The sequence below is a fragment of the Lotus japonicus genome, chromosome 4, assembly GCF_012489685.1.
Source record: "Lotus japonicus ecotype B-129 chromosome 4, LjGifu_v1.2".
Lineage (NCBI taxonomy): Eukaryota > Viridiplantae > Streptophyta > Magnoliopsida > Fabales > Fabaceae > Lotus > Lotus japonicus.
Genome location: NC_080044.1, coordinates 81,418,290 through 81,434,680, shown reverse-complemented (window position 1 = coordinate 81,434,680; position 16,391 = coordinate 81,418,290). Strand labels below are relative to the sequence as shown.

General features: G+C 38.7%; 2 protein-coding genes across 2 annotated transcripts; one reads left to right on the top strand and one right to left on the bottom strand.

Moving 5' to 3' along the window:
• Positions 1–9,534: 9,534 nt before the first annotated feature.
• On the top strand, positions 9,535–10,663 carry LOC130710506 (cytidine deaminase 1-like). The gene has a single exon (XM_057559802.1). The coding sequence runs from the start codon at positions 9,586–9,588 to the stop codon at positions 10,468–10,470; it is 885 nt and encodes a 294-aa protein (XP_057415785.1). The 5' UTR covers positions 9,535–9,585; the 3' UTR covers positions 10,471–10,663.
• Positions 10,664–13,927: 3,264 nt separating this feature from the next.
• LOC130710505 (uncharacterized) lies at positions 13,928–16,218 on the bottom strand. Its single transcript, XM_057559801.1, has one exon. The coding sequence runs from the start codon at positions 15,975–15,977 to the stop codon at positions 14,487–14,489; it is 1,491 nt and encodes a 496-aa protein (XP_057415784.1). The 5' UTR covers positions 15,978–16,218; the 3' UTR covers positions 13,928–14,486.
• Positions 16,219–16,391: the final 173 nt, after the last annotated feature.

The following is a 16,391-nucleotide window of genomic DNA, read 5'->3' as shown; positions in this document are numbered from 1 at the left end:
GAATCAGTGTCGCGCACAGTCTGCTAAGCTCAGATCTGAGCTGAAGAACATAACCAAAGGTTCAAAGTCGATCACTGAATATCTTCGACGCATCAAGACGATCGTCAACACTCTGGTTTCCATTGGTGAACCCGTAAGTTTTCGCGATCACCTTGAAGCGATTTTTGATGGTTTACCTGAAGATTATAGTGCTTTAAGCACGATTATCTTCACTCATGCTTCTTCGAGCACGATTTCTGAGGTCGAAGCGATGATCATTACTCATGATGCTCGCCTGGAACGATCACGGAAACGTAGCCTTAGCGATTCTACTGCTTCTGCGTTGCTTGCGCATACACATGCGTTCGCATCGGTTCCTGCTCCGATTTCACCTCAGATCTCCCGAACGCCGCCACCTTCTGTGGATTTGACGCCGTCTCAGGCCAATTATGCTGCTGAATTTCGTGGTGGACGTGACTATCGGAATGATCAACAACGTCCAAATTATCGTGATTCTGGTGACAATCGTGATACCTATCATGACCAGAATGATTCACGTGGACCAGGCGATGGCCGTGGTGGCTATCCTGCTGGTGGACGCGGTGGTGGACGCGGCCGTGGGCGCGGCCGTAATTTGCAGTGTCAGATTTGTCAGAAGTGGGGACATGATGCGAGTGTCTGCTACCATCGCGCCGTTGGAGGTGGTTCTGTACAGAATGGCACCTTTACTAATATGCCTAGTCCTGCACCTTTTGGAGCCTTTCCTCCTATGCCTCTTGGTTCTGCCACTTTTGGCTCTTCCTCACCGTCTTTTTATGCTTCTGGACCTGCTCCGTGGAATTACTTTGGCTCTTCCGCAGGACCTTACAATGGTGCTTACCCTCCAGGTTCTCAGTTTCCTGCTTTTACTGGTGGTTCTCAATATTCTGCACCTGGAGCTGTTTTTGGTCCAGTATCATCTTCTTGGAATTCACCTCGGCCCTCACCTCCATCTTATCCGGGCCTTCTTGGCTCTCAGCCTCGCTCTCCTGCTCATGCTATGCTTGCTGGTCCTCTGCACCATGCTTCTTCTTCCGCATCTCAGCGTCCTGACAAGCCTACTTTGTGGTATCCCGATTCTGGTGCCACTCACCATGTTACCAATGCTGCTGGAAATTTTTCAGACACTTCTTCATTCACTGGAACTGAGCAGATTTTGATGGGCAATGGCCAAGGTTTGCCAATTCACTCTATTGGTTCTTGCACCATTCCCTCACCATATGATTCACACACTGTTCTCACTCTTAGTCAACTGCTTCTAGTTCCTTCTATCACCAAAAACCTTGTCAGTGTTAGTAGGTTTGCCAAGGATAACAATGTTTATTTTGAGTTTCACGCTTCTTTCTGTCTTGTTAAATCACAGGAAACATCTAAAGTGTTGCTTCGTGGAAGTGTTGGTTCTGATGGCTTATACACCTTTGATGATGTCAACGCTGCTAGTGTCTCTTCTAGTTGTTCTAAATCTGATTTGTCTACTAGTACTCCTTCTGTTTTATCTACAGTGTATCCAGGTACTGGAAAATCACAGAATATGTCTTCTGTTTCCAGTTTAGGTAATTCCAGCTATGACTTGTGGCATTGTAGACTAGGTCATCCTCATCATGAGGTCTTGAAAACTACTTTACAACTATGTAATGTTCCTTTGCCTAATAAAACTTCTTTTGCCATGTGTGTTGGTTGTTGTATGGGAAAGGCACATAGGTTGCCCTCTTCTTCTTCTTCTACTGTTTATACTCTGCCTTTTGAGTTGGTTTATGCTGATTTATGGGGACCAGCTTCCATAGAATCCTTTGCTGGTTTTTCATATTTTCTTACTTGTGTTGATGCTTGCACACGATACACTTGGATCTATCCCTTAAAACACAAGTCTGACACCTTTCAGACTTTTAAAAACTTCAAAGCATTGGTTGAACTGCAGTTTCAATGTAAGCTTAAGAGTGTGCAAACTGATGGAGGAGGAGAGTTTCGATCCTTGATTCCCTATTTTACTCAGTTAGGGGTAGTTCATCGTGTGACCTGTCCTCACACACACCATCAAAATGGGAGTGTGGAGAGGAAACATCGCCATATTGTTGAAACGGGACTTGCTTTGCTTGCTTATGCCAAAATGTCATTGCACTTTTGGGATCACGCTTTTCTTACAGCTACCTATCTTATCAATCGGATGCCTACTTCTGTTTTAGGAGGACAAAGTCCTTATTTTCAGTTGTATGGTTCTCAACCTGATTACAAGTTCCTCAAGGTATTTGGGTCAGCTTGTTATCCTTTTCTGCGCCCGTATACCAATAACAAGTTGGCATATAGGTCCTAAGAGTGTGTATTTTTGGGCTACTCTTCTCAACACAAAGGATACAAGTGCTTGGATGCTCAAGGCAGAGTCTATGTCTCTAAAGATGTGTTGTTTAATGAGCATAGGTTCCCTTATGTTGAAATGTTTCCTGATTCTGCTACAGAAACAACTTCTCCAGAATCATTTTCTTTGCTGATTCCTCTTGCTGCTGCTCCAAATATTATTTCTAATGCTTCTCCAGCTGCTGAGCCTGCTTCTCCTGCTATGACAATGCATTCTGCGGGTTCTGATTCTTCACCCTCTGGCTCAGTGGATGTCTCTCCTTCGTCTGAGCAATCTCCAGTTATCTCTGCACCTGTTTCTCCTGCTGTGACAGTGCATTCTGAGGGTTCTAATTCTTCCTCCTCTGGTTCAGTGGATGTCTCTCCTTCTTCTTCTGAGCAGCCTCCAGCATCAGCTGCTACACCTGATAATGTTCAAGCTGTCATCCCTGTTAATGCTCATCCAATGCTCACCAGAGCAAAGAATGGCATTGTCAAGCCTCGCTTGTTTCCTTCTGTCTTGTTGACAGAAGTAGAGCCTACTACAGTCAAACAAGCTCTCAAGAGCAGTAAGTGGTTCAGTGCAATGCAGCAAGAGTATGAGGCATTGATGACTAATAAGACCTGGACTCTTATGTCACTTCCAGCTGGAAGAAAGCCTATTGGTTGTAAGTGGATTTTCAGGATTAAAGAAAATCCAGATGGAACAGTGAATAAGTACAAGGCTCGACTTGTAGCTAGAGGGTTCAATCAAGTGCATGGCTTTGACTATTCTGAAACATTTTCTCCAGTGGTCAAACCTATAACTGTGAGGTTGATTCTATCTCTTGCTATTTCCAAAGGGTGGCCTCTTCAACAGTTAGATGTGAATAATGCCTTTCTCAATGGGAACTTAGAAGAAGAGGTTTACATGGTTCAGCCACCTGGATTTGAACAGGGTGATAAGTCCCTTGTGTGTAAGCTTGACAAAGCTTTGTATGGCCTAAAACAAGCTCCTCGAGCCTGGTTTCACAGGTTGACTGCCACTCTTGTTCAATTAGGGTTCAAGGCTAGTAAGTGTGATCCCTCCTTGTTCACTTTGTCTTCACCAACTTGCTGCACATATGTTCTAGTATATGTGGACGATATTATTATCACAGGAGGTTCTTCAGTCCTAATTCAACATCTTGTTGACAAACTGAATTCTTCTTTTGCTTTAAAACAGTTAGGAAAACTTGATTATTTTCTTGGAGTTCAGGTTACACACTTGTCTGATGGCTCTTTGCTACTTAATCAGACCAAATATATTGAAGATCTTCTTGAGAGAGAAAATATGTCTGAAGCCAATGCTCTGCCCACTCCTATGATTAGTAGCAGCAAACTGTCAAAGTTTGGAGGTACTTGCATGAATGATCCCTTTCTCTATAGATCCATAGTTGGAGCATTGCAATATGCTACAATTACCCGGCCGGATATCAGCTTTGCAGTCAATAAAGTCTGTCAATTTCTGTCTCAGCCTCATGATGAACATTGGAAGGCAGTTAAGAGAATTCTGCGGTTTCTTAAGGGTACCATTCATCATGGGTTGCTTTTTAAGCCTTTCTCTCTTGATCGTCCAGTAGCACTTCATGCCTACTGTGATGCAGATTGGGGTTCTGACCCGGATGATAGACGGTCAACTTCTGGCTCATGTGTGTTCTTTGGCCCCAATTTAGTGTCTTGGTCAGCTAAGAAGCAAACTTTGGTTGCTCGCTCAAGCACAGAAGCGGAATATAGGAGTCTGGCCAACATAGCAGCTGAGATTCTTTGGATTCAATCCTTGTTGACTGAGCTGCATATTCCCTTCCAAACACCAACAATTTTCTGTGATAACCTGAGCACCGTAGCCTTGACTCTTAATCCGGTCCTTCACACTAGAACTAAGCATATGGAAATGGATCTTTTCTTTGTGAGAGAGAAGGTTCTCAATAAGACTCTTATTGTTCAGCATGTTCCTTCTCTTCTGCAGAAAGCGGATATCTTTACTAAAGCCCTCTCTTCAGAAAGGTTTCATGAGCTTAAGGACAAACTCAATGTGGTTGACAAATTTTCATTTGTCAAACCACCTTGAGTTTGAGGGGGTATGTTAGAGTACATTGAGTTTGTATTTACTATGCTGCTGCATCATCTTTTGAGTAGTTATGACAGCTGACATATGCAGCTGTTTGTATTCTCCTATTTATGTCAGCTGTTGGTATTCTCCTATTTATGTCAGCTGTATGTTACAGCTGTTGGCATTCTCCTGTTCTTCTATATAAGGATATCACATCTTCTGTAATCACTCAGATTATCAATAATACATTTTCTGTTATATTTCTATTTCTCTCTTCTCTCTCTCATTGCTTCTCTAATTTTAACAGAGATAAGCTGAAAATATGTTGCAGGTAAGTAGAAACTCTAATTTATAAGCTAATTTGAACGAAAATACGCTCAAAATAACTAATAGGTAGTCAGGTAGACTACAAGCTATTTACATAAGTTCTTTCAAACAGTTACACACACGTATTTAAATCATAAGATAAGCTCATAAGGAGGACAATTAATTTTAGAAGAATTTAGATGCTTTTGACATTGCTTCCTTCGGACATTGTTGGTTTGTTGATAAACAAGGATATGAATTTACTCTTTTTTTTTTCTTTCTTGTTTGGAAATTGTAAGTAAGTCTTATTAATTCACTTTTTCTTAAGAGGCAGAACGAATTTTGGCTTTTCTCTCTGTTTTTTTAGTGTTAATTTTCTTCTTTTAATCATTGAACCTTCCCTGCATTCTGTTACTGGTTTTAAGATCAAGTACTTGTACTGCTAAGTCAGTCACCAGATCCACCCCAGTGGTTTGCTTTTGCTTCTTGGAAAGTGGAAACATACAAAATGTTAATTGTTGATTTCATAAAGAAAATTAGTAGTACTATTTTTCTAAAAGCACTTCAGACCCACATCACATGATACCATGTTACATGTTTAACAACATTTCCAATGCCTGAATTTGAGGATTAATTTATAAGTAAAAACCAAAAAACACCGGATTCTAGGTTCTTCTTATTTTCTAAGTCCTGATAGTATTATAGAATACTAGATCTACAAGCTCTCGTTTCTTAGTTTTTTTTTTAATTACTTGAATCTTCCATTCCACCATAATACCATATACACAGCTCTAATAAGAATAAGATAAGATTCCTCAGTTTGGCACTTACAGTAAGTGAAGCTTGTATCCTTCCCAGTGGACAAGGTCACAAGGGGTAGTTGGAATTACTCGATTATGATGGTAGTTGGGAAAGAATTGTCTCCGTGACTTTTTAAGTGGGACCAACAGAGATTCTTAATAAATGCCAATGAAGATTACATTGAAATGGTGCACTCTGCTATCCATTCATAACATGATAACATTCACCTGGTCACAACAATTATTACTGTAAGCCGCTTCAAATATGTGTTAGAAAGTATGAAAACAGAAAAATAATGCACCTCAATACATCAACAAAAAGTGTCTTGAGATGTGTTATTATTCCGTTTCATACTTTTTACATGTATCCAAGCGGGCTCTATGCATTGTTGGTAATAAGCTACATACATTCTTATCAGGTAAATTTTGCAAGCTAGTTTCCATCTTATTCATTACTTGACCCACCACAAGGATCATGAGTAGAAGACATTAGACCCATGCTTTGTTACCAGCTTGGCTAACCATACACTTGAGCTATGTGGGACCTTTCTCATTTTCTGTAGCAAGAATTATTGAGATAGCCACTGAATGATTCATATCATGCAAATCCAGACATATTAATTTATTCATCCTAGAATAGTTAAGCTCACTTGTTGTCTCTATTGCACAACAAGATAAAAAGTTGTGGCTGCCAGCTTGTTGTCTGTGTAGTGACATGTTCTGATAGTTGTTTACCCCTCTTTTCTCTATAATTAATTCTATATCCTTAAAAAAATTCAATTAACAAAACTGAAACTATTGTTCTAGAAGTCTCTTGTTCGAGTCCCTGTGAATTTTGCCGCCCGTAGCGGTCATATCTATGATTGTCTTAGTAGAGGATACCCCGGTTTAAGCAAACAACAAAAATTGAAACTTTTCTAATGTCTATTACTCCCTTTAAGTAAAATGTTTGATTGGTTTTGCAGTCAGGATGTTGCAAACCTCCAACTGCTTGTGGGTACAATTTTGTGAGCCCCATATTGTGGACAAACCCTGTGAATCCCATGGCTGATCCAGATTGCAACTTGTGGAACAATGACCAGAACCAGCTATGCTACAATTGCAATGCTTGCAAGGCTGGTTTACTGGGGAACCTCAGAAAAGAATGGAGGAAAGCAAATATCATTCTGATTGTGGCTGTGGTGGTCCTTATATGTGTCTATATCATTGCTTGCAGTGCCTTCAAGAATGCCCAGACAGAAGACCTCTTCGACCGTTACAAACAGGGTTGGGTTTGATCCTTTCTCCTCCCAACACAACAAAGTTGTTAACTTATTATGTTCAGTTGCACGGTGAAATTTTTTATAATCACGTATTATTAGAAGCTATACTAAATCCTAGCTTTTGAGTAAACATAGATTTAATTAAGTGCAAATCGCGAAATCAAACATTCACAAACACTAGCCTTTTTGCCTTTTGGGTTTTCTTTCACGTCCCTTTATCTCTGTAAGAGCCTTTGTCATTAGTGTACATATTCCATTTCTTTTTGGCGTATTGAGTCACAGGTATTGTAAGTATTAACTTGTCTCATTCCTAATATTTACCTTTCCTTGGAGCATATGACAGACTAGAAATTCTATGTTCAGTTATGATATTTTTCCTTTAAATAAACATTGGTAGTCAATGCTGCTGCTATCCTCATTTTTTAGTTGGTTTGATTCCACGGTAAAATGTTGTAGAATCACTTCTAGTTAAAAGCTCAAGTTTTAACTTCTGAGTGTGTTTGGGAAACTCTCGAACATCTATTTTCTCTAATTACAATGCAAAAGAAATGGAAAAAATACAGCACCCAAAGCTAAAACATGAAAGAAATTGTGTAATTTGGAAAGTGCTTCTTCATATTGATGGGTGATTGTACTAAAGACATATATATCTTGAGTAAATATGTCTTGCATTATGTCCAAATTGTGAAACCATAACATAAACTTTCACATACATGCTTGTATAGAGCATTCACTTTAAAGTATTTTGTGAATAGCATTTCTATATGCATTATTGCTAGTAGAATAGAATACAAGAAACAAACATTTCAGAGAGTTTGATTTATTTGTCTGTGAAAATGCTGGGGGAAAACAAACACCCAATGTTTCCAAAATATCTGCTTGGTGCAGTCCAATAAATATGCTACCCTAAACTTTTTTTTTGTTAAATGCTATACCATAGTACTCTCATACTGGGCTTGAAACAGAAGCCCATTGTGCAAAATTTTGATAAAAAAAAAAAGAAAGAATCATGACATGCAATATGAACAGTTTCTCTGATGATAAGAAATCATCGTTAGAAATTCTCAGTTCCATCCTAATTAATCTCAGCCTTACAAGAGTGCAATGAACATATAAAATAGTAATATCATTAATCACTAATGTTGACTAAATAACAACCGTTAAACACAGATATTGTACTACTACCAGACAGTACTCTGTCTAGCTACATGCAATAACAAAATAAAGTACCAATCACAGCCTTGTTGGTGATGGCGATGGCATCATGCACTTGTTAATATCAAAGTACCAAATGCATAATTTAGATGCATGAACTCTAAAATCTAAGCAAGGTATTAAACTAACCAATAAATTAATGTGCATATTAAACTAACTTTAATGAGTTTTCACATTTTTAAGCGTTTAATTTGTTATTTAACCCAAGAACCAAATGCATAGTTCAATGACTTGGTTTTCATCTTTGTCGTTTTTCTTTTCTTTTAACCAATACAAGAACTTCTATTAATTTTTCTCAAACCATTTCCTTCTCCATTACTGAACACTGAACCGAGTGGAAATGATGTCAAGTCAACACAATGTGCAAGTTAGATAGATGCATGTGTTAAACGCGTAGTAGCTGCGCATGTGCTTCCTCAACACAAGTCGATCCATATTTCTTTTAATGCATAAGTCAAATCATTTCAATACTTTATTAGCAAATGCATGTATAACAAAAATTTAAGAAAATTATACAGCAATTTTATTTGGTTACATGAGAAAGAAAGAAGAAACAAACAAAAACAACTACTCTATGGTGTCATGGTACAACGACGCAATCAAACCAGTGACGGATCCAGAAATTTTATGTTGTGGGGGCAATATATACATATTGTTTTTCACAAAAATTTGTAGCATCTAAATTATAAAAAAATATCACTATTAAAGATTAAAATAATGGTCAATGTCATGAAATGGTATATACGATTATATCAATATTACAGATTATTATCAAAATTCAATCTAATGATCTAATTGTACTGATCATTAATTTTAGTAAATTAAAAACATGGCAAGTTGTGTGAACATTGGTTGGGCACTCATTGAAAAAAGTTCAAACTTATTGAAAATGTATAGGTGTGTGGCTGTGTGGGGGCATTTCTTGTATACTGGGGGCAATAAAATTCTTTTAATCTCAATACAATACTATTATTAGCACATTTTATGAAAATTTTGGTGGGGGCATTTGACCCACCCTTAACCAACATACATCCATCCCTGAATCAAACTAGACGGAGGTCGCGTCTTAATCCGCTGTTGCAAACCTTCCCAAGCCGCTTGACGAGCCAGCATGTCCGCAACTTTATTATACACTTATACTCCCTCAAAATGTGAACAATTGTGGTGCTCCAATCCCAATATCCCAATATCCCAATCTAGCATTTTGCTCATATTCGAACAATCGTATCTCTAGCCCAATAGGTAGACACATAATCCCAGACTTGGAGCACCTCTACCAAGTTGGCACATTCATAGTCATGAAGTATTAACCATATAAATATTCATTAGACTTATTGACTAAATAATAACCGTTAAACACATATATTAAAATTATATTATATGATTGAATGTATATTATATAAAAGAAAAACTAAAGTACCAATCTTAGCCTTGTTGGCAAACGTTGGCATGATGCTGGTAAATTGATGTTGATAGATAGCAATCAATCATCTATAAATAAATTCAATTGAATCTCTCTCTCTCTCTCTCTCTCTCTCTCTCTCGATTGAATCTGAATCACAATCTCTCAATTCAATTCCAAATGGATCGACCCGGATTCATAATCGAACCCTCCGAATCCCAATCCACGGGTCTCACCCTGACCCAACTCCTCCCAAGCCTCGTCAACGCCGCAAAAACCCTCGCCCGACCACCCATCTCCAACTTCCGGGTCGCCGCCGTCGGACTCTCCTCATCGGGTCGGATCTTCATCGGAGTCAACCTCGAATTCCCTGGCCTCCCCCTCCACCACTCCGTCCACGCCGAGCAGTTCCTCCTCACCAACCTCTCCCTCAACAACGAAACAAATCTCCACTCCTTCGCCGTCTCCGCCGCCCCCTGTGGCCACTGCCGCCAGTTCCTCCAAGAACTCCGCGGAGCCCCGGAGATTCAAATCCTCATCACCTCAGAACCCGACCCGAAATTCACACCCTTATCGCATTTCCTCCCACACAGATTCTCCCCCCACGACCTCCTCCCTCCACGCGCCCCGCTCCTGCTGGAGCACCACCACAACGGCTTAACGCTCCTCCGTGAAAATGGGTTCTGCAACAACGGCCACGCGCTCCGGGAGAAGTCAAAATCAAAGCTCGCCGCGGCTTTGGAGGCTGCGAACAAATCCCATGCACCGTACAGTGATTCTCCATCCGGAGTGGCTCTGGTGGATTCCGGTGGAAAAGTGTACAGAGGATCCTACGTGGAATCTGCAGCGTTTAACCCGAGCTTGGGGCCGGTGCAGGCGGCGCTGGTGGCGTTTGTTGCCGGCGGTGGCGGTGAGTATGAGGAGATTGTGGAGGCGGTGTTGGTGGAGAAGGATGGAACTGTGGTGAAACAGGAGCAGACTGCGAAGTTGCTTCTGAATTCTATTGCTCCAAATTGCCAGTTTGAAACATTTCTTTGCCACTCTCAGCAATCAAGAAAAGATTAGAAATGAAAAAAATGAAATATAAATTTGTTTTTTTTCTCCAAAATGTTATTGCCACTCAATTACTATTAGAGAATAATGGTTGAGTGATTGAATGTGATGACCAATGGTCATGGATGGTGGATGATCATGATTGGTAACTTATATGTGTTTGTGGTTCAAATGTGAAAATGGAACAGTTTTAATCCTTCACGTTTATATATTGGACAAGTTCATTTGTGTTATGATCTTGAAATTAGTGGATCAGCTTCATTTGCTTCTTAAACAAATTAAACATCACATAGAAGGTTTGTAATTGAGGAATAGTTTAAGTCTAATCCAAATTCTAAGAAGAATGTTTGATATCATAGAGTGTTTTACAAGGTGTTGTTTTCTATAAATCGACATCCAAGTAGTGGGAGCTTGTACTTTTGGCCAGTGTAGTCTTTTTGCTTTCGAATTTGGAGTCTTGTGGATTATGATTTATTAGTGTAGCCTCTAACATTCTACAATTCGGATTAAACCTAACTAATTAAGAAGTTAGAGACATTTGAACAACGAAGTTTATGGGACTCTCAACATATGTTGGTGGGTGGCCTGAATGGAAGTTTACAGCGTTGAACATTTGCTAGTGACAAATTAATGAATGATTCAATTAACGAATCTAAGATAAACTGTATCAAACTAATATTAAGAAGTTAGCTTATGCTTAATGATCACTCTACTTTTATAAAGATGACTTTGACCATATTTCTAGTCAATGTGTAATCTCCAACACAATATTACGGACTTTTCGTAATAGTGTAAATTTGTAAGAAATAATGTCAAAAACTGCCATTACAGAGTGAATGATTTCCTAAAAGCTCTCATAATTCAGTCATGTCGAAGACATCTTTTTTTCTCGTGACCATTCCTAGTGTGCATGCTATTATAACATGTTTCTTCTATGGGCCAACTATGATGGCACAATTTAGGTGAAAAGCAAAATGGAAAAGTTGAGTTTCTCTGCTGAATAGATTTATTTCTTATAGGGGCTATTATCAGATGGCCCCCCACCCTAGAATCCCAAAACAAGGTTAGGAAATAAAGAGCTTAGAAACATGAGTTTTGATGGTGAGGTTGCTATCATCACAGCAGCACTTTCCTTTATCCCACTAGACCAAGCAATTCACTTTCTACAGAGCATTTTTGGATTATCAAACAGGACTAGAAGCTCTGTATGTGAACAGAACGGTGGAGCAGCTGGAATGTACTGGAATAACTTGGTTGAAATTACTTTTGCTAGTTGCGATTTAGTTTCTATTGGTGTATGTTTGTAAGCTTGTTATGTTTTCACATTCGACTGCGAAGTGCTTCTGAAAGAAGCTAATGAAAGCAGCTTTTGTTAAGGGAGAAGTGATACTACTCTTTTACCATAGATTCTTAAGTGAAAATCTATTAAGGGGAAAACTTATGTTAGTAGCAATTGAGTGCGAGAATTGATTTCGATGAAAGAGAAACTTATTCAAATATGCTAGAAGCAAAAAATGTTGTTAGGAGAGTATGATTCCAAACTTGCTCTTGAATTGGTGAAAGCATTAGTATCAGGAAATCATTGGTCTTAACAATCTAAAAAATGCTTTTGAATCACCACCAAGACATTCAATTATCCAGTCATATAAAAAATGTTTGAGCCAAGAAAAATAGAACATGCAACAAAAGACTAAATTCTTGGATTAAGATGGCTTTATAGGGGAAAAAAGTACAAATCATTCAAATTTGGAAGAACAATATGTTAAAAAAAAAAGATTTAGTTTTGCATCCCAAAATCTTTTTTATTTTTTATGTTTTTTTCCTTTTCAAAAAATCTTTATTTTAAAACTTTTATTCTATCTTCAATCTATCTAAATTAAAAAAAAAAACACAGCCACGTTATTTTTCCTAGACATATTAACAGTGAAAGTTTTATTGAAACAAACAGTGAGAGTTGATGTCAACAACATTTTGTTTAGATCTGTACTATTTTCCAGTTTAAAAGCAACAAATTTAACTTATGCACAGTCTGAACCTTTTTCATACTAAAGGTTCAGTGAAGTTGAATTAAGTCATAATAATGCACCATGTCCATATTTTTTAACTCAAATCATAACAATTAGACAATAAAATGTAAAGAAATTAAGTTTAGAAACGTACCCATGTTTGAAATGTCAACCAGACAAATCAGCCACTTGTTATAGAGCTGCACTCCATTTTTGCAATTTCTCCTTGTTAGCTTCCTGTTTGCTTTGTACATCACAATATCACATCATAAAATATTGGCCAAACAAACCGACAATTTTTCTCGAAGCAATCAAGGATTTTGGAAAGTTCATGTAAACAAAACAAGGAAGATGCATAGTTCTTAGTTAGCACAACAATGGCAATCCAGGGCTTTTCAATGGCCTCCTCGAGTGCTGGAGTGATTTCCTCTCCTTTCAGAAGCTCCTCGTCATAGATAAAAGTGTGGATTCCCTTATCATAAAGAGCTTAGTAGAGATTGCCAGTAAAACAGTGACAGGTGTCAGAGCCCTTGTAACTGAGGAACACATCATAAGTGAATGCATAGGTGATGGAAGAGGAGGATGATGGTGGTAGCAGAGCCATGAGAAAGAAAGCTTGGTATGTGTAATGGTGTGTGTGAGTCTCGAAAATCAGATAAAAATTTAGAGCATGAAACTTATAGAAAGGGCCATAACATTAACTGAACAGGTACAAGTTAAAAAAGACAATTTGTAATTATGTGTTCATGCATTAACACAATCACCTCTGACATTTTAAACTATGCTGAAAATGACTGAAGCTAAGACTTATTTAGGAAATAAGTCAATGTCTTTTTACCCTCTATATGCACAAAGAGAAGGATTATGACTATGAGAATACATGAGTCAACTCAAAATCTTATGCAATCCTGCTCAATTATATGAGGAGTTAAACTTAAAATTGTTTTCTCGTTTCATACTAGCACAGAAAAACATGTGAAGGTGAAACAGCATCAGGAAACAAACACATGATTCTGGGATAGACTATTAGTTCTGATGAATAAAGAAGAATTGATTCGCAGGCCACTAAGGTCAGTGTAGCTAGAATTGAATTGAATTTTATATCAGAAGAGGACTTACATTCTATATTAGCAATCAGATAATCAGAGACTTCTACCCATTGCAGATATTTAAAACATGAAATTTATGGACACAGGGCCTATTGAATATGTAAGTAAAGTTACATGAAAGGAAGATGAAGATCAACCAATAAATATGAAAAATAAAAGCAATTTAAAGATAGAAACAGATCTGGGTTTGAAATTGGTTTCCATGGATTAGTGGAATCATCCCACTGTAAATCATAAGCCTTGGGTTAGGGAGAGTTTGTCCTCACCCTAAACATTGATCCGCCACCGAAAAATTAAAACACTGGAAACAATTTATTTTCAGCAGAATCCTAATCTAAATTTAATCAGATCCAGTTTATAGGAAACATCAAAGATATAAAGTGGAAAATGAGAAGTTCAATATCCAAATGGGGATCTCACTCTATCTCAAAAACATCAAATTCCTCTGATCGTATATTACTTTCAAGTTACACCCCAAATAAAACATTGTTAAAGCTAAACTTGCTTGATTTCTAGTGATTTCTACTTATGCAGCTCATAAGTAATAATAATGTTTGAAAATCTTCTACAATTGATTCTAAAGCCAAAACCAATATGGGGGAGAGAAGCTTTGTGAGTAACTTTCAGGTGCCTGAATTGATTCTGAAGAAAAATAAGCTGATGCAAGCATACTAAATATCGGAACCAAATAAATGGAAGTACATGTATTATTTACGTGCAACTTCTGATAACTAATTTCAGGAACCTCGTTGCATGCAAAGGCAATTGATACTTTTTTCTTTCTGCATGTTCATATTGCTGCTTTGGCCATCTCTCCTAGAGAGCACATTATCTTGCAGCTTGGCACTTCAATATTTTACTTACTGGTGTTCCACAGCTACAATTTCCTCATCCAACAAAAACTCTAATAGCTTCATGAACCAGATAGAAGAACAGACTCAGCAAATGAGGCAGAGCCATTGTTAGGTGCACCCTTTATCTTGAGAATAGAAGTAACCAAGTTATAAATCTGAACATTCTCAAATGACGGTATCTTCCTCCCTCTCGCAAATTGAGGACCATGTCCAATGAAAATACTCCTCATGGAGAAAAATGCATTGTCATAACCATGTGATCCACCACACTCCTGGTGCTTTGTTTTCTTCAGCTCAACCTTAAAACCTTCTTCAAGCAAACCAATTATCGGCGGAATCCGATCACTTGCTGCGTAATGAAGCCGGCTAGGTAGATCCTCCTTCAGATACATCTTCAAATTCTTCCCATTCACAACTTTCCCTGAGTTCAACCCTTCATTCATCTTAGCAACAACATCCGATGCAGCATAACCACCAGGTGGACGAATCGCGAGCACAGGAGTATGTGTTATGACCCAATTTGGAGGAATATCAATCCAAGGAGCTAAATCTTCAAGAAAAATCAACTTCTTATCACATGTACCAACCATTCCATGGTCACCAACCATGATAACACTAACATCCTCAAAAACCCCTCTTAGTTCCAAACCCCTAATCAACCTCCCTATCATGCTATCAATCCTAGCAACAGCTTGAGTAATCTCAGGATCATCAGATCCAACCTTATGACCCTGATGATCAGGGTCCTCAAAATAAAGTGTCAAAAAATCAGGAATCTCATCACTAGGCAAATCAAAATACTTCAAAACAACATCAACTCTTTCCTCAAACGGAACAGAACCATTATAATGGCTACAAAACTCAACAGGGCAAGCCCAAGATCCTTTTATTACCTCAGAACCTGGCCAGAATAATGTAGAAGCTTTCAACCCATTGTTGACCACAGTCTCCCACAGAGGCTCCCCAAGCCACCACTTAGGATCATGGCTTCCCATGTAGAAAGCTTCACCAGACAGTGGATCAGAAAAATGGTTGTTGATTATTCCATGATAAGCAGGGTAGAGTCCAGTGGCAATAGAGTAATGGTTAGGGAAAGTTAGCGTTGGAAAAACCGGAATCAACCCAGTTTCAGCTTCTGTTCCGTTTGCTATCAAACGGGTGATATGGGGTGTCGGGGTTTTGAATTGGTACCCGAATCGGAACCCATCAGAGGAAATCAACAGCACCACAGGGCGTTTGAGCTTGGTGAGAGGACGAGCCACGGTTGAGACAGAGGAAGAAGCAGGGGTGGGAATGGGAGTGGGAGTGAGATGGGGTTTTGGTGATGGTGAAGAGAAGAAGAGGAAGGCGAAGGCAGTGGCTGCTGAGAGAGAAATGCAGGTGATGATGATGAGGGAGATGAAGAGAGCTTTGTGGGGTGAAGAAGGTGAAGAAGAAGAAGAGTCAGTGTTGAAAGCAAGAAGAGCTATTGATGAAGGTGAATCATGTTCTTCTTGGTCATGGGTTGGGATTGGGATAGGCTTTGTTGAAGAGAAAGGATCGGAACCCATGTTGAAGGTGAAGAACCAGAGTTCAACGCTGACCAGGTTCTTCTTCTTCTTCTTCTGGTTGTTTGAGAGAGAATGGGAAGATTGAGTGAGATCGAAGGAGTTACGATGATGGGGTTGCAGTTGCAGTTGCAGTTGCAGTTGCAGACACGAACTGGTGGAGGATCGTTGTCAAAGTCAAAAGCAATCAATGTTTGTTCAGAAGAAGCTCAGTGGTTGGTGGTGGACACATTTGGAAGTTAAAGGGAAGTAAGCAAGAAACGTGTCAATAACATGCTACAAGAAAATAATTAACAAAATATATTTTTATACCAAATTCATTTTTTATTTTTCAATTTAACTCTTTCAATTTCATTCATTTTATGGATGTTTCCTTTGTGTGTAGAGCCGCCAAATATTTATAGAAGACTTGCATTT